At 35.5% G+C, this 19,576-nt stretch overlaps 1 protein-coding gene and 1 pseudogene across 1 annotated transcript; both read left to right on the top strand.

The window, feature by feature from the left end:
- The first annotated feature begins 255 nt into the window (after positions 1–255).
- On the top strand, positions 256–6,686 carry LOC113347736 (serine/threonine-protein kinase orb6-like). The gene is made up of 13 exons (XM_026591403.1): positions 256–542; positions 1,052–1,226; positions 1,462–1,545; positions 2,121–2,362; positions 2,482–2,725; positions 3,681–3,760; positions 4,615–4,699; positions 4,889–5,020; positions 5,111–5,224; positions 5,502–5,546; positions 5,735–5,807; positions 5,958–6,011; positions 6,116–6,686. Exons 1-13 carry the CDS (start codon positions 328–330, stop codon positions 6,202–6,204), a joined length of 1,632 nt encoding a protein of 543 aa, XP_026447188.1. The 5' UTR covers positions 256–327; the 3' UTR covers positions 6,205–6,686.
- A 496-nt stretch (positions 6,687–7,182) lies between these two features.
- On the top strand, positions 7,183–9,170 carry LOC113351116 (annotated as a pseudogene).
- Positions 9,171–19,576: the final 10,406 nt, after the last annotated feature.

Below are 19,576 nucleotides of genomic sequence, written 5' to 3'. Positions count from 1 at the left end.
ATGTCATTCGCTTCCTGGACAAACGCACCCGTTAAATCTGCGGCTGCTCCAGAGTAGGTCCAATCCTAACCCGAACAGGTCCCGTCTAAACTCCGATTTGGAACACCAACCTAAGTCTATTTCAAAGTCGTATCTAAACCCTACATCTTCGATCTAAAAGAATCCATCAAAACGACCAACGGTCCATATCCAACACCAACAAATTTGTCCTGTTCTAAAATAATTACAATGCCAGGTCTGTATTACACACGACAGACAAGACCGCACACAGAGAAAAGAGAGATTTTTTCCATCCATTTCTCCAGTACACAACTGAGAAAAAAAATAATGGAGGGTTTGAAGGAAGGGGAGAACGGAGCTGCTACTGATGATGAACAACACCAAGAATCAGAATCAGAAGAATCCATGGAAGAAGATGAAGATGATGAAGAAGAAGAAGTATTAGGGTCAAGTTCAACTATGGAGAAAGTAGCTGCAGCCAAGCAGTATATTGAGAATCATTACAAAAACCAGATGAAAAACATTCAGGAACGAAAAGAAAGGTAATTATCATCATTTGTTATCACCCCTGAGATCTGATTTTACTTGATTTTCTGTTCTGATTTTTGATAATTTTTGGGTCAATTTTTTTTTTTTGGTGGGTGGAATTGATTTTTGATAGTGTAAAAGAAGGAATTAGAGTGATATGGGATATGGGTTTTGTTTGATTTTGGTGAAAAGGGTGTTTACTTTATGTGAAAAAAGTATGATTCTTTGTTTGTAGTGGAAAGTGTAGATACTCCATTTAAGTGGTTACCTAGAATAGGTTATGATGTTGTCAAATGTGAGAACAAGAGAAGCTAAAGGAAGAACCCCTTTTATGTTTAGCAACTTGATTTTGGTCTAATAATATGAAACTCCAGTGGGTTTGGAGAAAAGGGGTGTTTTTGTGCGAAATTGATTGGGATACCGAAAAGTAGATTCAACATATGTACACTGCTGCAGATACATCCACCATCTTACTTGATTTTTGTCTTTACATTGCCTTTCTTTTTGTTTGGCCACATTGCAGACGATGGGTGTTAGAAAGGAAGTTAGCTTCTTCAGATGTCCCTCGAGAAGAAAAAATTAATCTGATAAAGGATTTAGAGCGGACAGAGACTGAGTTTATGCGTCTAAAGAGACATAAGATATGCGTAGACGACTTTGAGCTTTTGACAATCATTGGGCGAGGAGCTTTTGGGGAGGTCAGAGTTATTCTTAACTCAATTGTTATATGTTGAAAGTTCTGCTGTACTGTCAATGTTTTATTATTTGTTTGAAGGAAGAGTTTGGAAACTTCGAATATTTTCTCTGGCATATCTTGCTTTTGAATGCTGATCTGTTAGCTACAAACTTCATATGCTTCCAGACTTCATCCTTCAGTTTAAGTTTTCTTTGTGTCAGATTAATTGGGTGCTTATAATATCTTATTTAATACAGGTTAGGCTATGCCGAGAGAAGTCAAGTGGCAATATTTATGCTATGAAGAAACTAAAGAAGTCAGAAATGGTTCGAAGGGGTCAGGTGACTGATACTAGACATAATTTTCGTGTTTATTATTATGATCATCCTATTGTTTCCCGCTTGTTTTCTGATAGTAGAGCTTTTTGTTGTATGCTCTCAAAACAGCATATGCAGTTACATAGGATAATGGTACAACCATAGAATTTTTGCTCAGTACTCAATTTATTCTTCAAATTATAAATCCCTTAAGCATTAATGTATCCGAAGCTGTTATAGAATATAGATCCTAGTAACCGCTGTTACAGAATATTTATACAATCATAGAGTTTTTGTAGTTCTGTTTATTTTGATCATGTATTCCTTGACACGTTTATCCAAAGACGCTTGAGCAAGGTAAATGCTTCTGGAGGATGAGGTTGTTACTAGTTTGAAAGAATATGTCTTATGTATAAGCATATATTAACAAATAGAAAAGGCTGCTCCAAGATGTATGCTGTGTCTTATCATTGGCTACTAGTGCGACATAAATATCACATTGCATACTGCTATTATTTAGCTTCTCCACTCCCTTGCCATTTCGTTAAAATGTGTTTATGTATGCATGCTTGCGTTACCTGATAGGTTTTGTATTCTAGGTTGAACATGTTAGAGCTGAAAGGAACTTGCTCGCAGAAGTTGCCAGCCACTGCATTGTCAAGCTCTACTATTCGTTTCAAGATTCTGAGTACTTATATCTGGTCATGGAATATTTGCCTGGTGGTGATGTGATGACCCTGCTCATCAGAGCAGACACCTTAACTGAAGATGTGGCTAAATTTTACATCGCCCAAAGTGTTCTTGCAATAGAATCCATTCATAAACATAACTACATTCATAGGTTAGTCATCTGGAGTCTGAATCTATAACGGCTGAAAGGTTATCCCTGGATTATGTTTGAATATCTGTAATTGCGTTGAGAATGTACTTCTCTCATTATTTATGACCATTGCTTTTCAGAGACATTAAACCTGACAATCTTCTGTTAGACAAGAATGGTCACATGAAGCTGTCTGATTTTGGTCTCTGCAAACCTCTCGACTGTTCAACATTATCCGCTTTCAAAGAAGATGAACCCATGGATGGTGAAAACGTGAGGGAATCAATGGACATTGATGGACGCTTGCCAGATAAAGCTAATGGCAGCATGTGGAAAAGTCCTCTTGAGCAACTTCAACATTGGCAGATGAACAGGAGAAAGCTGGTAAGCAGTTCATTGTGTTGTCAGATTTCCCCTCATTTTGGAAACGCAATGTCTTATTGAATGCTCTTCAATGATCCCAAACCCCAGGAATATGCTTAGAAAATTATTGACGCATAACATGTTTGTACTGTATTGTCAGTCTTAAGAAATGCTCGATGGCGACCAAGTATATCAACATATTTGAGCCTAGGGCAGTTGTGATACCTTTTCTTACTTCCTTTCGGAAGTTTTTTCCCAAATGTGAATATTCCATGAAAATAGTATCCTGTAGAACATGTGCTCGTCAAACACAATCTTATCGCATATCCTGTTTTCACCACTATTTCCTCAGTGCAAGTTGTCTATGGAAAGGGTTCAATAAATGTATGCCAGGTTCGGTACCATAGCTTTTGTAGACAATAGACATCAGGCAGATGAAGCGTCCTAAGTCAAGGCAGAAGCCAAAATTTACTACCATATACAATTAGGCTGTTTTTGTTGTTATATCAATACACGTACACAGCACCTGACAACAAAACACCTGATTTTAGAACATCAATAATCTTGCTGAAGCATGAGACTTCCGCCTTTGCACCTTTTGAGAAATATAGTTGCCCTGTTAGATTTTTCTAACTATCTGTCCCTGATATGAGGCTCTCACTATTGTATTACTTTATACATTTACAAATGTTTTTTGGCCTGCTTCAAGTAATTGAAATGTTCCAATGAGAATGTAAGAAGTTAACAAATAGGGGCAACTTTTTCTTTTTTCTTTCCACGAAATACCATGCTGAACAACCTGAATCATTCTACCAGGCATCTTTCAGGTTTCATATATCAGATTCCCTCGTAATGTTTACGTGGGAAAAATTTAAAATTAAACTGGTTTGTTTGCTTTAGGGGGTGACCTCCATTTCTCGAGTATTATTAATTATTACTGCATCACATTAATATACTAGCGCTTCTCTTATTACAGGCATTTTCTACAGTTGGCACACCAGACTATATTGCTCCAGAAGTACTTCTCAAGAAAGGTTATGGCATGGAGTGTGACTGGTTTGTTCATTTAAATCTTTCCAGTGTTATGTTACTTCTAAAGCATAATTTGCATTTTGTAATGATCTAGGGTTTGAGAAGACCAAACCAACAAAGAAAACGTACAAAAGACGCTCAAGAGTAGAGATGTTCCTAGTTTGGTTACATATTTAACATTTTAAGACCATAGCAAAGAAAGGATGGAACTCTAACACATTAACAGGAAGAGAATCATTGCATGAGATCTACTTCCGGATCCCGGTCTTTATCTTAAAAGTAGTGTGGTGTTGTATTTTTAAAGGAACTACAGATTTGAGTTAGAATCGTCAAACTTTTACGAGTCTTGGTAGAGAATTCAACTTTGACCTCCTTGAAATGAGATGCAATTTGGCGGTGTCAAGATTTAGTAGCAAGACATCTCTATTTCATTTCCCACCAACAATTAGGGGCAGAGACAGCCAGTGAGAGTGAACTTAGTTGGAGCGAACTGTAGCTGCACCATTTTATTTATAAAAATCATCTAGTCAAGGAAAAATATTTATGGCCAAGCATCGGAAGATGCTTCATCCATGTAACTTAGTATGGGCACCTGAAGAATGAATGGACCAAATCATCAGTTTGATTATGGTATAACATACAATATTTCTGGAGGATACATTGTTGATTTACAATGTCTATCCATTTCATCTTAAATTTATTTCTGTGAGCTGGACTGAAATTCTTCTGTTGCTTTCTTAAGACATTTATAACTTATTGCTATTATTAGCTTTGGATTTTCAGTCTTTTACTGTCCTTCATTTTACTGTGAAATTTAATACCAAGTATTGCATTGACATGGTTTCACCTGTGTATTCTTATCCGGTCAACTTTTGCAGGTGGTCCTTAGGTGCCATAATGTATGAGATGCTTGTTGGTTATCCCCCATTTTATTCTGACGATCCAATCACTACATGCAAAAAGGTTAGTCTGATGGGTCCTTGGAAAATATATTGTGTTTGTGGTAATCTACCTTTAAATTGGTATATATGATTCAACTCTACTAACTCTAGCAGCATCATAAACTTGGATTTCCTTGTTATTTTAGTAATTTTTCCTTGCGTCTCGTTTGTGTAATGGTTAGTTTTTAATACTGGTTGTCCATATTGTCAGATTGTGCACTGGAGGACCCACTTAAAATTTCCGGAGGAACCCAGGTTGACACTTGAAGCCAAGGATCTTATCTGTAGGTTACTATGTGATGTTGACCATAGGTTAGGTACAGCAGGGGCAGATCAAATAAAAGTATGGTGTTGAATTTGATAAGTTCGTTCTACTAACGAAATTTAAATGATCTTCTAATTCCTTATGTTTGTTGCAATTCTACTTGGTCAGGCTCATCCCTGGTTTCAGGATGTTGTGTGGGACAGACTTTATGAAATGGAGGCAGCATTTAAACCAATGGTTAATGGGGAGCTAGATACTCAAAACTTTTTGAAGTTCGATGAAGTATGAATCTCTACCACATTCTCTCTATTATTTTCCAACAAACCTTTGCCATGTTTGAGAACAGTTTATTCATGGATATCTTATCGATTTTGTGCAAGGGTGCTCATTACCAAACCTTTCACCAGTATGGCAGTGGCCCAGTAATTGTTTTTACATATTCTTGTGCATAGCATTTTTTCTGTCACTTATAGATGGTATCTTTTCTGGATGTTCAGTTGTTAAAGTTCAAGTATATTCTTAGTATGGAAATAACTGTAAATTCTGGTTCTTTTCACAGTTGGATCCTCCTCCAGCAAGAACTGGTTCAGGACAGTCGAGGAAGGTATGTAACTTATTGAGTGATCAATCCACACATCTTACTATTAAATTTCTGAAGGGGTCAACAGCTCTACTGAATTAGCTTTACCAAGGTTATGTCTTTGATCAGCTAAATTAGAACAAACTTCTGCAGTACTTATATGTGTTGCCATTGACTCTAGAAAAGCCTTAATATTCGAACTTCTCTCACAGGTGCTAACTTCCAAAGACTTAAGTTTTGTTGGCTATACATTCAAGAATTTTGATGCTATCAAAGGGCTGCGTGGTAGGCAACTTCTATTAGTGAAGAGCTCTTTTTTTTTCTTTTTTAGCAGGGAATTAGATTAGCTGCCTTGTGTTTTGCTTGAAGTTTCAGTACATTTATAAGATTACAATTGTCCTTCTCATCTTTTTCTTCTTTGTTTTGTTTATCCAGAGCTTAAGAGGAGTAATACACCTACAAGACTACCAACTATAGAAGCCATCTTTGGTAATAGAGTACATTCAAGTTCAAATAAATTTCTAGTAAGTGCATGTCTTGTTATCATTATATTTATCCATTCCTGACTTTTGATTTCAATCTTTTCTACAAAGGTTATTCAGCAATGGACTACTCTACAAAATCGAGTGAAGAAACCGAAAGGCACATGCTTGAATCATCAGGCGAATCCATGTCTCCATAAACAGCAATGTTGTTGACAATGTAAAGCATCTTTTGTACCAAATGAAGCGCTCTAGTCTCATCCGGGTGAACTTCCTGCTTATTTTCAGTCAGGTTTTTCCCCAAATAAGCATTTTCGATAAGTTGGCTGTACATGCAGAGCCAGCAATGAAGGTGTACAGTAATCTATGGAAGGACGTCTTACAGAAACCCAATGTTGGGGGTTAAGTGATTAATAGTATACTCAAAATTGTAGTAATAGCAGTTTTAGGACCAAGAATTCGTAGATAGATTTGTGTATTGAAATAGCTTAGAGAGATGAGAAATTTTATATCCTGGATGCCCAGGTTGGCTGAGCATAAAAAAAGTAAAAGAAAGCCTTCTCTTGTGGCAGTTTCTGGCTCATTTTCAACTTTGCTGATAATTTCATGAAACTAGAAAACTTCTTAGCTGTGTTAGAAAGTTGCAACTGTTAGTGTGCAAGTAAATTGGTTTTTCTCTGGATATCTTGTTTCACTTTTTCATCTCCTCTGTGCATTGATTATACAGTCAAGTTTTTTCTTTTCGGAACAACCAACTGCAAACTAGTAGGACAAAGCAGACAAAAGCCACACTCTGGACAGATCGCTGTTCCTTGCATGTGTGAATATGCGAAAGTCATTTGATGCACTGCAGAAACTCCAGGTTTTGACATGACAACCAGAGACCTCAGAACCAAATCCTGCATTTTGTTCTGCATTGAAGGATCTTTCCATTCGAAAAGCTAATCTGGTCCAAGTTGTTCTAAAAATAATCCAGCCTAAACCAATCTGGCTTGTAAAGCTACACTTGTTCATTAACATAGAAGTGAAATTACACTTGGATGATTTACATGTTCATTGGGTAGGTATGACCACCTTGATAAGAAGGGATCAAGCAACCAACTCAAAACCGTATCTGTATTTTTCTTTTTCCTCTTTCTCACTTCTGAAACTGATTCCGTGGTTCTAGTCATAAGAGCATGGCTTTCTCGTCTCTTGAGTTCACTGTACGAAGACAAGAACCTGAACTAATAGTGCCAGCTAAACCCACACCTTATGAGATTAAGTACTTGTCAGACATTGATGATCGGGAAGGTCTCCGTTTTCATGTGCCTACAATTCTTTTTTATCGCAGAAAGAACCTTTCTATGGCTAATACTTGCAAGATAGATGATATAGTGAGTGTCATTAAGAGGCATTAGCTGATACACTTGTTTTTTACTACCCATTTGCTGGCAGGCTTAGAGAAATTCCCGGAGGTAAGCTGCTAGTGGCACTACAAAACAGAAGGCCTCTTGGGACGGCCAAAAAACGTCCCAAGAGGACAAAAAACCGTCCCAAGAGGTATTAGGGACGGTTTATGTACCGTCCCCTGTTCCACCGTCACTAATACTATTTGGCCATGTTTTCTTTTTGGGACGGCCATATTTTAGCCTTGATTTAAATATTTTATGACTATTAGGGACGGACAGGTCATCACCGTCCCAAATATCCTTCTTTAGGGACGGTTTTTTCAAAACTGGCCGTCCCTAGAAGCCTTCTTTTTTGTAGTGTGGAATGCACTGGTCAAGGTGTATTGTTCATCCAGGCTGATGCGGATGTTAACAATTGGGTGGTGATTTCCTAAAACCTCAATTTCATTGTCTGGAACAACTTCTTTACACCCCATCTAATTCTGAAGATATTCTTAGTTTCCCTTTGTTGTTCATACAGGTAATAAGATGGTTTAACATTTTGACATAGAAACTGTTTGATTGCGAAGTAAATTTCTCGCCTGACAATATTTTGAATGGTCACAGGTGACTCGTCTTACCCGTGGAGGGTTCATCTTTGCTATTAATATGTTGTAAAAGGCGTGCGCCTTTGGCACTTTAGCCCCAAAAGCCCACTAGGCGTAGGACCAGCACCTAGCAAAAAAAGGCGCCAAGGCGAGGCGACATGACCAAATTTTTTTTTTTTAAATTTTTTCTGGGCGCCTAGAGAGCGCTTAAGCCCTAGGCCACCATCGCCGCCTCGGATCTCCTAGAGCCTTTTACAACATAGAACACAACCATACTATTTGTGATGCGAAAGGCTTACACCAGTTCGTGAAAGCTCTAGATGAAATTGCTCGAGGTAAAGTCTCTCCATCTATTCTTCCCGCCCGGGAAAGACACTTACTCAATGCTCGAGACCCACCACAAATCATGTTTACTCATCGAGAATATGATGATATATGAGTGATAAAGAAAAACTTCCACTTCTTGATGACATGGTTCACCATTCCTTCTTTTTTGGCCCCAAAGAATTGGCAGCTCTAAGGCAAGATGTACCTCCTCATCTGCATGCATGCACCACCTTTGAGTTGCTCTCTACCTGGTTATGGAGATATCGCACAATTGCAATTGGATATGATCTCAAGGAGGAAGTCCGTGTGGTAATGGCTGTCAATACACGTGGGAAATTTCACTCACCATCACCTACGTGATTCTACGGGAACGCAGTTGCATATCCCGTGGCGTTGTCGATAACAAATAAGTTGACTGAAAATCCTTTGAGTTTGACATTGGAGTTAGTGATGAAAGTGAAGGATGAAGTGAATGAAGAATACATTAGATCAACAACGGATCTAATGTCAATAAAAGGGCGACCTATCATATCTGCGGTTCGAACTTATTTCGTGTCAGATATGAGACGCATGCAGAATGCTGATGAGGTTGATTTTAGGTGTGGAGAAGTAGTGTATGCTGGGCCAGCAATAGGTGTTTATCCGACTTTGAATTATTGGATGTCAAGCCCTTTTTTATCCTGTACAAATAAAACAGGAGACAAAGGTTGTCTAGTACCAGTTTTTTTGCCAAGGCTCGCCATGAAGAAGTTTGTGTTTGAAATGGAGAGCATGAAGAATAAAACGGCATCTGTTCATGCCATTCAGCCAGAGACTTCCAAGATGTCATTCATATCATTTCGTAAAAAATGTGCCGTGTAGCAGGAATGAAATCAGCACAACTGGCACCTTGGATAATTAGTACAAAATTTAACAGCGGCTCGGTAGAAAGTAGTAAAATTCATGGCGTGCGAGTGAAAATGTTTTATTTTGGTTTCACTGTGGTATAGACGTATAGTACAAAGGTAAAGTGGAGAGTTCGAATCTCGTCAGCAGCACCAGGGTGGAGAGATAGCAGGTATTTTCTTATAAAAGAGGTTTAGCCAAGAAGTAAATGAATTTACGTATGTGTATTTCACAATATAAGTGTGATGTTTTTTTTTTTCTTTTTTCCATGAATAACCATTCCGAAGCATCATAATATCAGAATTCTTTCTTGTTAAGGATTTTGGAAAGCATTAATCTAGTGTTCCTATCGTACTTGCATCTTCATCTTCTTTGGTTGCCCACGTCGAAAAAAAAAACTAGCATATTACGTAGGATTTAATTAACTGAGGGATAGGTGATAAAACAATGCAGCTCATAAGTTTGCAAAACATATAATTTCTACTTATGTTAGGCATAGATGGTATATGTTGAAGTCCCTAGCAGGGTGTCTGATAATCTCTGGCAAGACTTATTAAACCCGGCTAATTTGGGGATAATTTCGGGCCTATGAACATTATTTGGGGCCTATGACTACATGACAAAAAAAGTTATTAAAAGGTAAAAAAAGTAATCCCTTATCCAACTATTTTACATAATGGATAATTTAATTACCCTTGATTAATTAGTGTTAATCGGATGATTAATTGATGTTTAGTAAAATTTAATTAGAATCAACTAATCTTGATTCATCATCAAAACATGATTTTTTTTTTTTTAAAATCGAACCAGAATCGGTTTATGTTCATGTCCTCTTAAATCGATTTTAAGGCTTAAAATATAAACCAATTTTAAAATTTAAAAAAATTTCTGTGATTTTTTTCCGTCAGAATCAATTTATGTTAATGCCCACATAAACCGACGGTAAAAGCATTTCATGAAACTGTTTTGCTCATAACTTCTTCGTCCGATGTCGGAATGATCTCATTCTTTTTGCGTTTAATTAGTATTTTCATGCTCAATAATATAAAAATAAAAATTTCAAGATTTGTGCAAATATTCAAACATGGTTAATGATTCGGTTGATGTGTGCATTAGCATAAACCGATTGTGCTTGATGTTCATCACATCAACCCAGAATCGGTTTATGTAGGTGTACCATATCTACCGATTTTGGGGAACATCAGTAACAATCGATTTATGTGGACCCTTAAATAATCCGATTATGGGCACATCGGTTAAGGAATCAAAGGTTGTACAATCGGGTTATATGGACATACATGTAATTTGATTCTAACCAAAAAAAAACATACAGAAAAAACGGTTATCTCTTCCATACCAGAATCAGGCTATGTGGGCATTAACGTAGGCCGATTTTGGTTGAATTTTCTCGAAACATAAAACACATCCAGGACAATCGGTTTTAGTGGGCATGAACATAAACCGTTTCTATATGTAATCGGTTCACAAGTACACTAACGTAAACCGATAATGGCAAACCCAAATTTTGATTTCAAAACAAATTGAATTTTGAGTGATTGCATGTTGATAAAACCTAATTTAGGGGATTGAGTTTGCTAGAAAAGTATATGATTCGTGCTATTTCCGGGGAGAAGAAGAGAAGAAGAATCCGTTAGAAGTGGAGATGGAGAGGGAAATGAATTTGAATTTGATTTTGATTTAAGTTTTATGATTTTGATTTTATTTTTTAGTTTTTAGTTTTGTTATTAGGATTTAACGAGGATATATTGATAGTATTAGTATTTAATAGAGGGTAAATTGGTAGTTTCAACTCTTAATAATTTTTTTGTCCAGTAGCAGTAGGCCTCAGATAAATGGGATAGACCCAAAATTAGCCAGGTTATTAAACAATTATGTCATTTTAATCTCTTTAATTAATCATCTTTCTCACGGGGTGATTTTGAAGCAGAACTTAAAGCCCATTTGCTATATATCTTTATTAATGGCTAAATTGTAATAATAATTGATAGAATTGATAGAGGATTTCTAAGTAAAGCTCTAGCAAGTATAGGAATACCGGTAGAGCACATGATCTTATAATGAGTTGTGTTCAGTCCACTTCTCAAATGGACAAGAATCAAAAGTATACTTTTCTATTAACCATTCTGGGTAATCTGCCTTGGAAACAAAAAAAATAAAATCGGTTTACCTAAAATATCCTTTCAACTAAGTTGTTTCTCATAAAACTCGACAGTAGGTTTTTGAAACACTCACAAAAACTCGTTTTTGTTCACAAAATTTGACAGAAACTTGGAATTTTTTTCTTCTTCAGATCTGTGATGATGATGAATAATTGTGCAATCGAAGTTTAAGATATTCTTCTATCAAAATCACTTTGAGTTTTAAATTTCAATTTCATAAGTATTTTAACTGATTATGATTCTTAGATCCAATTTTGATTTTGGTCTAATTGTAAGAGGAAGAAACATAAACTTGTTACGCATTTGTGTCTTTGATTCATCATGATTTGAAGTTTCATTTAGCTATTTGATGATGGATTTTTGTTAATTTTGGGGTTTAGTTGGTGCTTTTCTAGTCTAGAGTTTACTAATAACCTAACTTTTGTGCTTACAAACTTGATAGATTTGACCTATTGTTCTGTCTTGAAACATATTTAGGCTTTGTCAAATGGATTTTGAAACGACTAACTCAGAAGTTCTTAAATTTGAGCGGATGACAATCACAAAGTTAGTGATTCTGATTTCGGTTCGAGTTTGGATTGATATTTGATCGAAATAGAAGTCGACAGTGATGAGAATATTGGGTTCTCGATGTGATCCTGAAATTGGGTTTTGCTAGAATAAGCTCCGGGTTGAAGAAGAATTATGGACGTACATGAAAGATGATGTTGTTGAGGCTTAAGTTTATTGTGAATTAAAGATGGTTGAAGACACTCCATGGGATGATGCCCGATGTTTATTCGCTTCATAGACATGAGACATTAAAAGTTCAATTCATATATCGTTGTAGCAAAAATCTTGGACCGATAGTAGGTAATGTAACTGGTTTTGTGGTCAGTTCGGGAATGAGCAGCGATGAGATGGTCAGAGTAGAAATTGCATTTGGTGGTTATGTGAATATTTTAAGGGAGAAGTGGATTAATGGTGAAGACAAAAATCGGGTTTGCTGTATTAATTGAGTTCAGTTTGAATTGGTTAAAAAAGTTGATGGAGAAAATAGGTTGAGGTGCAGGTGATGATTGAACGTGAATTGAAATTAGGTTCTGGATGTTATTATTATTGGAAAGTTGTACTGAAGCTGTAAGCGTCGGCATATGGATCAGTTTCCTTATGACCACATTATTGTCTGTATGGCTTCAACGAACCTCAATGTTTATGAGTACACTAATCCGTATTTCAATAGTGTAGCTAGCATTTGTTTTGACGCATTCAAGAAAGGCTATCTTAATGACTTTTGTTGGTTGTTTAATTGTACATTCCTTTCAATTTTTATGGTAAAGACTTAAATGAATTCAGGTATCACAAAAAATAAACTTGGGTGAAACTTGTTTCATCCTGCATATTCTGGAAAAAAAACAGATTTTTTGGCCAGGGTGAAACTGGTTTCATCCTGCATATTCTGAAGAAAAAAAACATATCCATCCTGCAAAAACTATCAAAAACGTTTTTTGGCAAGATGAAACCAGTTTCATCATGTATATTCTGGAAAAAACATACCTGTATATTTTGAGACAAGATCATTTGAAATTACTGACAACTCGAAATATAGGCTAGTTTCATATTTAATTAACTTGCAATTAAGATACATGCATGCATATATGAATCCTGATTCATAAATCTATGCAAAGAAATTTTTACAAACAAAAATCTTAAGTTTAAACCATATTAATATATGCTTTTGTAGTGACCTATTTGCTAAAAAATCTAATGACATCAACAATTTTAGTTATTGTTCAACTTCCAGCAACTGCATGTGTTATAAACTTCATTTAGTGTCCTTTTTCTCCAACTTTTTTTCATCCATTTTTGTAACCACGTTCATATCATGAATATTCCTTGTGCTTGATTCACCACCCACGTTTACATCATGCCTATTATTGGTTCTTACTTGAGCAACCGATTCACGTCATGCCTGTTATTGGTTCTTACTTCAGCACTGTTCTTGCCATTTCTTCGTGCAACAATTTAAATCGAAACCAGTTACCTCTTATTTTAAAGACATATAAAAATCAGTTACATCCTATTTTAAAGATAGATGAAAATCAGTTTCTGCAGGTATCATCTTTCTGAACCGGTCCTATTGGGGTTGCATGTTTAGATCATCCGATGAAATTTCTTTGGCTTGTTAGCAGTAATCCCATCAACTACAACACATATACTAACTTAATTCTACAATCATTTGCATAATACTACAAAAGCATTTCAAATCTAACAAAAGAAGTTATTCATTCAGCATATGCGAGTGATTTGATGCTCCATCTCTATTATATCATGCATGGACTAAATAGGTATCTCTAAAGCATTTACTGACAAACCTGTATATATAATCTACATAAATAAGGTTTACAGAATGAAACACATACAATTTAACAAAAACTTTCATTCTTGACGAATAAGACATATTCTGAATATCGCCAGTTTCATCCAATACAGCTTATTTACAACCTAATCATTAAAATTAGGACCACCAAGAGATGCAAACCAGTTATATCCTAACTTACAGATAGATGAAAACTAGTTACATCCTATCTTAAAGCTAAATAAAAACCAATTTCTTCATGTAATACAGATAACTAGTTACATAACTTATAATCAAGCACATATTAGATGCGAAAGTTTGAAAAAAATACCTACGTATTTTAGAGTGTACTACTGTTTCAACCATGTACACAATTATTATTTCTAGATCTTCAAAAGATTTTAATCTTAAGTGAATAAAAAACAATCACAAACATGTACACCACAGATTAAAACTGGATGAAACCAGTTTCACTTGGTTTTATCCTAGTTTAAACCTGCTGAAACTGCAGATTAAACCTAGTTTTATCCCACTTTTATACTAGGATGAAACCAAACAAATAATGAGATAATCACATCCTCTGTATAGCATACTATATGTAAATTCACTCTAACTAAACCTGGATGAATCCAATTTCATCGTAGTTCAATTCGGTTAAAGAGCAACCAATTCACAACATACAAATATGACAATTAGTTTTTGTAAACCTGAATGGATGAATTCAGTTTCATCCTGGTTTAAATTGGTCAGAGAGAATAGATTTCATATGAAACCAATTTCACAACATACATATAAACCATTTTGTAAACCAATATAGCTAACCATAAATACAACAAAACAAGATGAAAACCAGTTTCATCCAACACAGATGCATTAAAACAACAACCTAATTTATGCTAAAATAAATAAAAATAACCAAGTTACACCCAGGTACAGATATAATAACAAGATGCAAACCAGTTTCAACATAGATTCAGGGTTTGGGAACTTATGAGTTCTAGGTGACATTTTGTGAAATTGATCTGTTCAAACCCTAATTAGGCTGCTCGAGATGGTTTTTGCAGACGACGGAGAAACCAATTTCAAAAATGAAGTCTTCAATTTCAATTGTGATGATACTTTTGATGTAGACGATGGATAAACATGATGATACTGTTGATGTAGACGGTGGAAAAAGATGATGCAAATGGTTGATAAAGATGATGAAGACGGTGGAGAAACCAATTTCAGCGTTGCAACAAGATGATTGTGGTGGAGAAAACATAAGGGGGATAAATAGATCGGTGTGGTGACTTTTTTTTTTTTTTTTTTTGAGATAACGGAGAGAAAATAGAGAGAATATATATAGAGGGTATTTCTGTCAGTTACACTTTTAAATATCTCCCGTTCATTTCACCCAGGCGTAAATTTTACTCGTCCATATGAACCGAAAAGGGTAATTTTCTGGTCAAATAATCCATTTTCTGTTTAATATCTGCCCGTCCATACATAAATACATTAATGATTATGTTATTCATAAGATCCATTAGTCGGAATTATCATCCAACGGAGGAGACGATGAATCTACGTCTATGGAGATTTCTGATCGTGGTGATGACGACGTGAAAGATATAACTGGATATGGAGTTTGAGGAGTTTGTATTAGAGAAGTTGATGGGCGTGTGTATATGGAAAAAGTAAACGACGATTATGATGAATGTAAAGAAAGTTACACCTAACAACACCCTCTCTATCACCAATGTTGATCGTGGTTGTTGGCTTGGTATGTCAATCGTCTGACAGTCATCACATTCTCCCGAGTCTGGCGCCGGCGATGATGTTGGTGGTGGCGAAATATCCGAATATCTTAAACCCTAAAAATAAAGACAACCAAAAGAGTCGTGCTCTGACGATGTTATCCTCGTGAAAGCCTTCGTAATGGTGCATTTTTTATCCATTGATTTAAATATTAGATGTCTTTGCATCTCGAGACGTTATTTAAAATAGCAAATAAATATTTATTGTTTACTTTTATATTTCTTATTTTTAAGCCTTTATATTCAAGTACGTTTGATTTTAGTCCTCTAAAACCAAATACCGAGAAATAAATTGCTATTTTTTTTGTTTTTATATGAAAAAGAGCAACATTTGAGATGTCAAAAAAACCCAGCTGTCATACCAAATTACAAATCTTTAAGCAAACCCACTGTAAGCGTAGCGTATCAATGAGGTTAATCGAGATCTTCCGAGCCATTAAACAAATCCAATAACATATGTTAAGAATATTTTTATTAAGGTAAATGAAACATCTTATTATGAACACTTCGTTTTAATAATTTCTTATTAGTAATATGCATTGTCTACTTTGTCTACGATGATAGAAAATGCATCTGAAGTAATGCATATGAAATTATGAAAGCTTAGAAAAAATACAGGTGGTTTTAAAAAGTTCAAGAAATTCAATATATTATAACAATTAACAACAAAAAGAATTGAAAAAAATAAACTAATCAACCGATCGTTCTCTTTGCCGTTCTCTTTTCCTTGATTTTCTCTATAACTGCATCAACATCCATTGGTAGAACATCAACTGATCAGTTCATTATTAGATGACAATATCATCACATTTTGATATAACTGGGATGCAAGACAGGATCAGTCTCTACTCTGCGGCTAGATATAAGCTTTTGCTCACTCTCTGTACTAGTTCTCTTGGTAGATTTAAGTTTTCCTCCTGTCGCAAAAAAAAACTAAATTATTTAGTAAAAAATAAGAACAAGCCTACCAAAACACGAATTTTTGTCACCATTAGTTTATCACACGTCTGTTGACATTCTTCCTAAATGTAAATAAGAATCAATAATTAGCCTATAATATTTAAAATTATTGTGATTATTGTGATAATGTCAACTATTAGCAGTAACTCAATATCAGAATCGTACCTCACTTGAACGATTAGAAGTGACTACTTGATCATGACTAGTTCCTCCAATCATCAAATTCAATCAAGTCTTCTTCTATGTTTAAGCAAAAAAAAAAAGATTACATTTTTAGGTTAAAGAAACAAAGAAAATTAGTATCAGGTCGCGGTTTTGACGGCTAGAGAAGTTTTGATTTTTAACGGGACCAACAAGGAAATAAAATTAATTAAAGAGATAATATAATTTTTTTATTACTGTAAATAATGTCTCCTGATGCAAATCCATCTAATATGTTAGAGCACTGCTCGGTCGAACTCGCATGCGTTGCTATCTCAAGCATGTTTATCAATGTTAGTGATCAAAACTATAAATATTGATTTCTAGCCTATTTATATATGTCTCGAACTAGGAAATAGATTTTGTAGTTGAGCATTAGACTTCACGGCATTCATCATTTGAAGACGAAGAATTACTAAGGGAGGCTTGTGGAACTTCATCAACAAAAGGTATGTGGAGACTGAAACTCATCTATCACTTGGAAATTCTATTTTTACTCTATCTCCTATATTGAGACATAAGTCGTATTACGGTATAATTTTCTATTATACACATTTGAGATTTCGAGATGAGTTTAACTCGCTTACATATTTCTCGAAATATGTGTTGGCAAGCTTTCACTTCGACCAAGTTCAACTTATATTCTTGACGAAAGTCAGAATATGATCATGTGAAAATTTTCAAGTAAACATCCTACATGGTTTGTGTGATACAATCATTTGGTGTAGACTGGAATGTTTCATAATGATTATTTCAATGTCTTGAAACTTGGTTTGATGCTAATAGTGTGTGAAAACGGCTATTGTCATCCTCTAAGAAAGTTTCAATGATTGAAATAAAGAGTTTAGAATCAAGTAACCATGTTTGGATATAAACATAGTGTGTTCTCACATTTGTGTATAAGTCCAAAACCGGGAACCTGAAGTATGCGTACCCGTACGCATACTGGCGGAAGTCTCACGTCCGTGAATTTCTGCTGGAGTGTGGAAGTATGAATTGGTACGCGTACCCGTACGCGTACTGACGCAACCACACTCGTCCCGGCTACTTAAGTATGCATACCCATTTGCGTACTTGAGTGGGTTACTTTCTAAAATCGGTTGTGTACATGAGCTTAAACATTTATATAATAAGGAATGCAATCTTTGCAAACCGTGGATATAATTCTCATGAATTGATTCGAGTGTCAAACCGATTTTGCTTCAACTGTGTTCTTGTATAATTCTATGAGAATATAGCAATTGATCGTCTCTTTAACTGGTTTCATTTGAGTCATTTGAACTAGTTATGGTTAAGATGAATAAGGTTGATATGAGATCATATGGATAACTTCGGTTAGCTATTATTGAGTCAACATGGTGTACACGTTTGGGTACGGTTATATAAACCTAAATGAGGGTACATTTCATTTGTGTGTAACAAGCTAAGTTCGATCTAACGGTTGAAAGATATTAGCTTGGTTGAATCAGGTTTTTCATCTAACGCTGATTATTGAATGCTTTGTTACCAAGGTAACTTAGATTTCAAACCCTGATTTGAAAACTACATAAAGGAGAACTCTGGAAACTGGGAAACCTAATCACCACACCTCTAGTATGTTACTAGTTGCATCAACTAGAGTCGATTCTTCTTTAACCTTAGGTTTCTATCGAGACCCTGTAGGTTAACGACTTCAAATACTTCATTGGGATTATGAAGCTACAACTATTTTCTTTGTAGTTGCGTGTTCTGATCTTGCCCGATTCTATCGTTTGAGTACTATCTTCTCTAAGATTTGCTCGAGATTTAATCTCCGATAGGCAAGATAAAAAGTAATCACAAACACCTTCGTCTCATCGTTTGTGATTCCACAATATCTAGTTTCGTCATCATACGATTTAGATTATTGCGAGGAGATTGATAATACTAGGCTGTTCTTCGAGAATATAAGTCTGGTTTATCAATTGGTTCCTGTTCACCTTGATTTATCAAAAGATAGAACAAAACTCGTACGTATTTCTGTGGGAGAAAGATTTATCTATTCCAATAGACATTTTTGTATGAGACAGATTTGTTTATCAAGTCTTCGACTTTTGGTCGTAGCAACTCTTGGTTGTGGGTGAGATCAGCTAAGGGAATCAAGTGCATAGTACCTTGCTTGGATCAGAGACGTAAGGGGCGCAACTGTTCCTTGAATCAGTGTGAGACTGATTAGGATTCAACTACAGTCCAGTCCGAAGTTCATTGGTAGTAGTCTGTAGCGGCTTAATACAGTGTGGTGTTCAAACTGGACTAGGTCCCGGGGTTTTTATGTATTTGCGGTTTTCCTCATTAACAAAATTCTGGTGTCTGTGTTATTTCTATTGCGCATTATATTTTGTTATATAATAGAAATATCACACGTTGTGCGTTGAATCGATCAATTGGAAAATCCAACCTTTGGTTGTTGATTGAAATTGATTGATCCTTGAATATTGGTCTTTGGCACCGTTCAAGTTATTTCTCTTATATTCAATCGGGCTCGCAGATTTCTATTTGCTAATTGCAGATTGAATTAAGAGTTAGAAATATAAACTCTTGGATATACTTTTTTCTAGATTGAGTCCGAATGTCTAGTTGATTCTTTAGAAAGTATATTGGAGTAAGTCTTCTCAGATTGCCAAACGAATTGTTGGGTGTGGTTGTTAGACCCCCACATTTTCATAATATTTAAATCCAACGACTAAAAAGTACACCCTTAGGAAGACTGTCACCAGGGTGACCTCACAACACGAATCAAAAAGAAAAATGTGATATGGGTTGGCTCTATATACATCTTTCCCCCTTTAATAAGAGCAACACCAGATTGAAAACGCTTAACCAATTTGAAACTTCAATTAAACTGAACGGTTGGATATGCTGACTTTAAAAAACAATCGTTAGATCTCA

This window comes from Papaver somniferum, chromosome 2, assembly GCF_003573695.1.
Source record: "Papaver somniferum cultivar HN1 chromosome 2, ASM357369v1, whole genome shotgun sequence".
NCBI lineage: Eukaryota > Viridiplantae > Streptophyta > Magnoliopsida > Ranunculales > Papaveraceae > Papaver > Papaver somniferum.
Note: the sequence above shows the minus strand (reverse complement) of the source record. Positions and strands in the feature narration are given on the sequence as shown.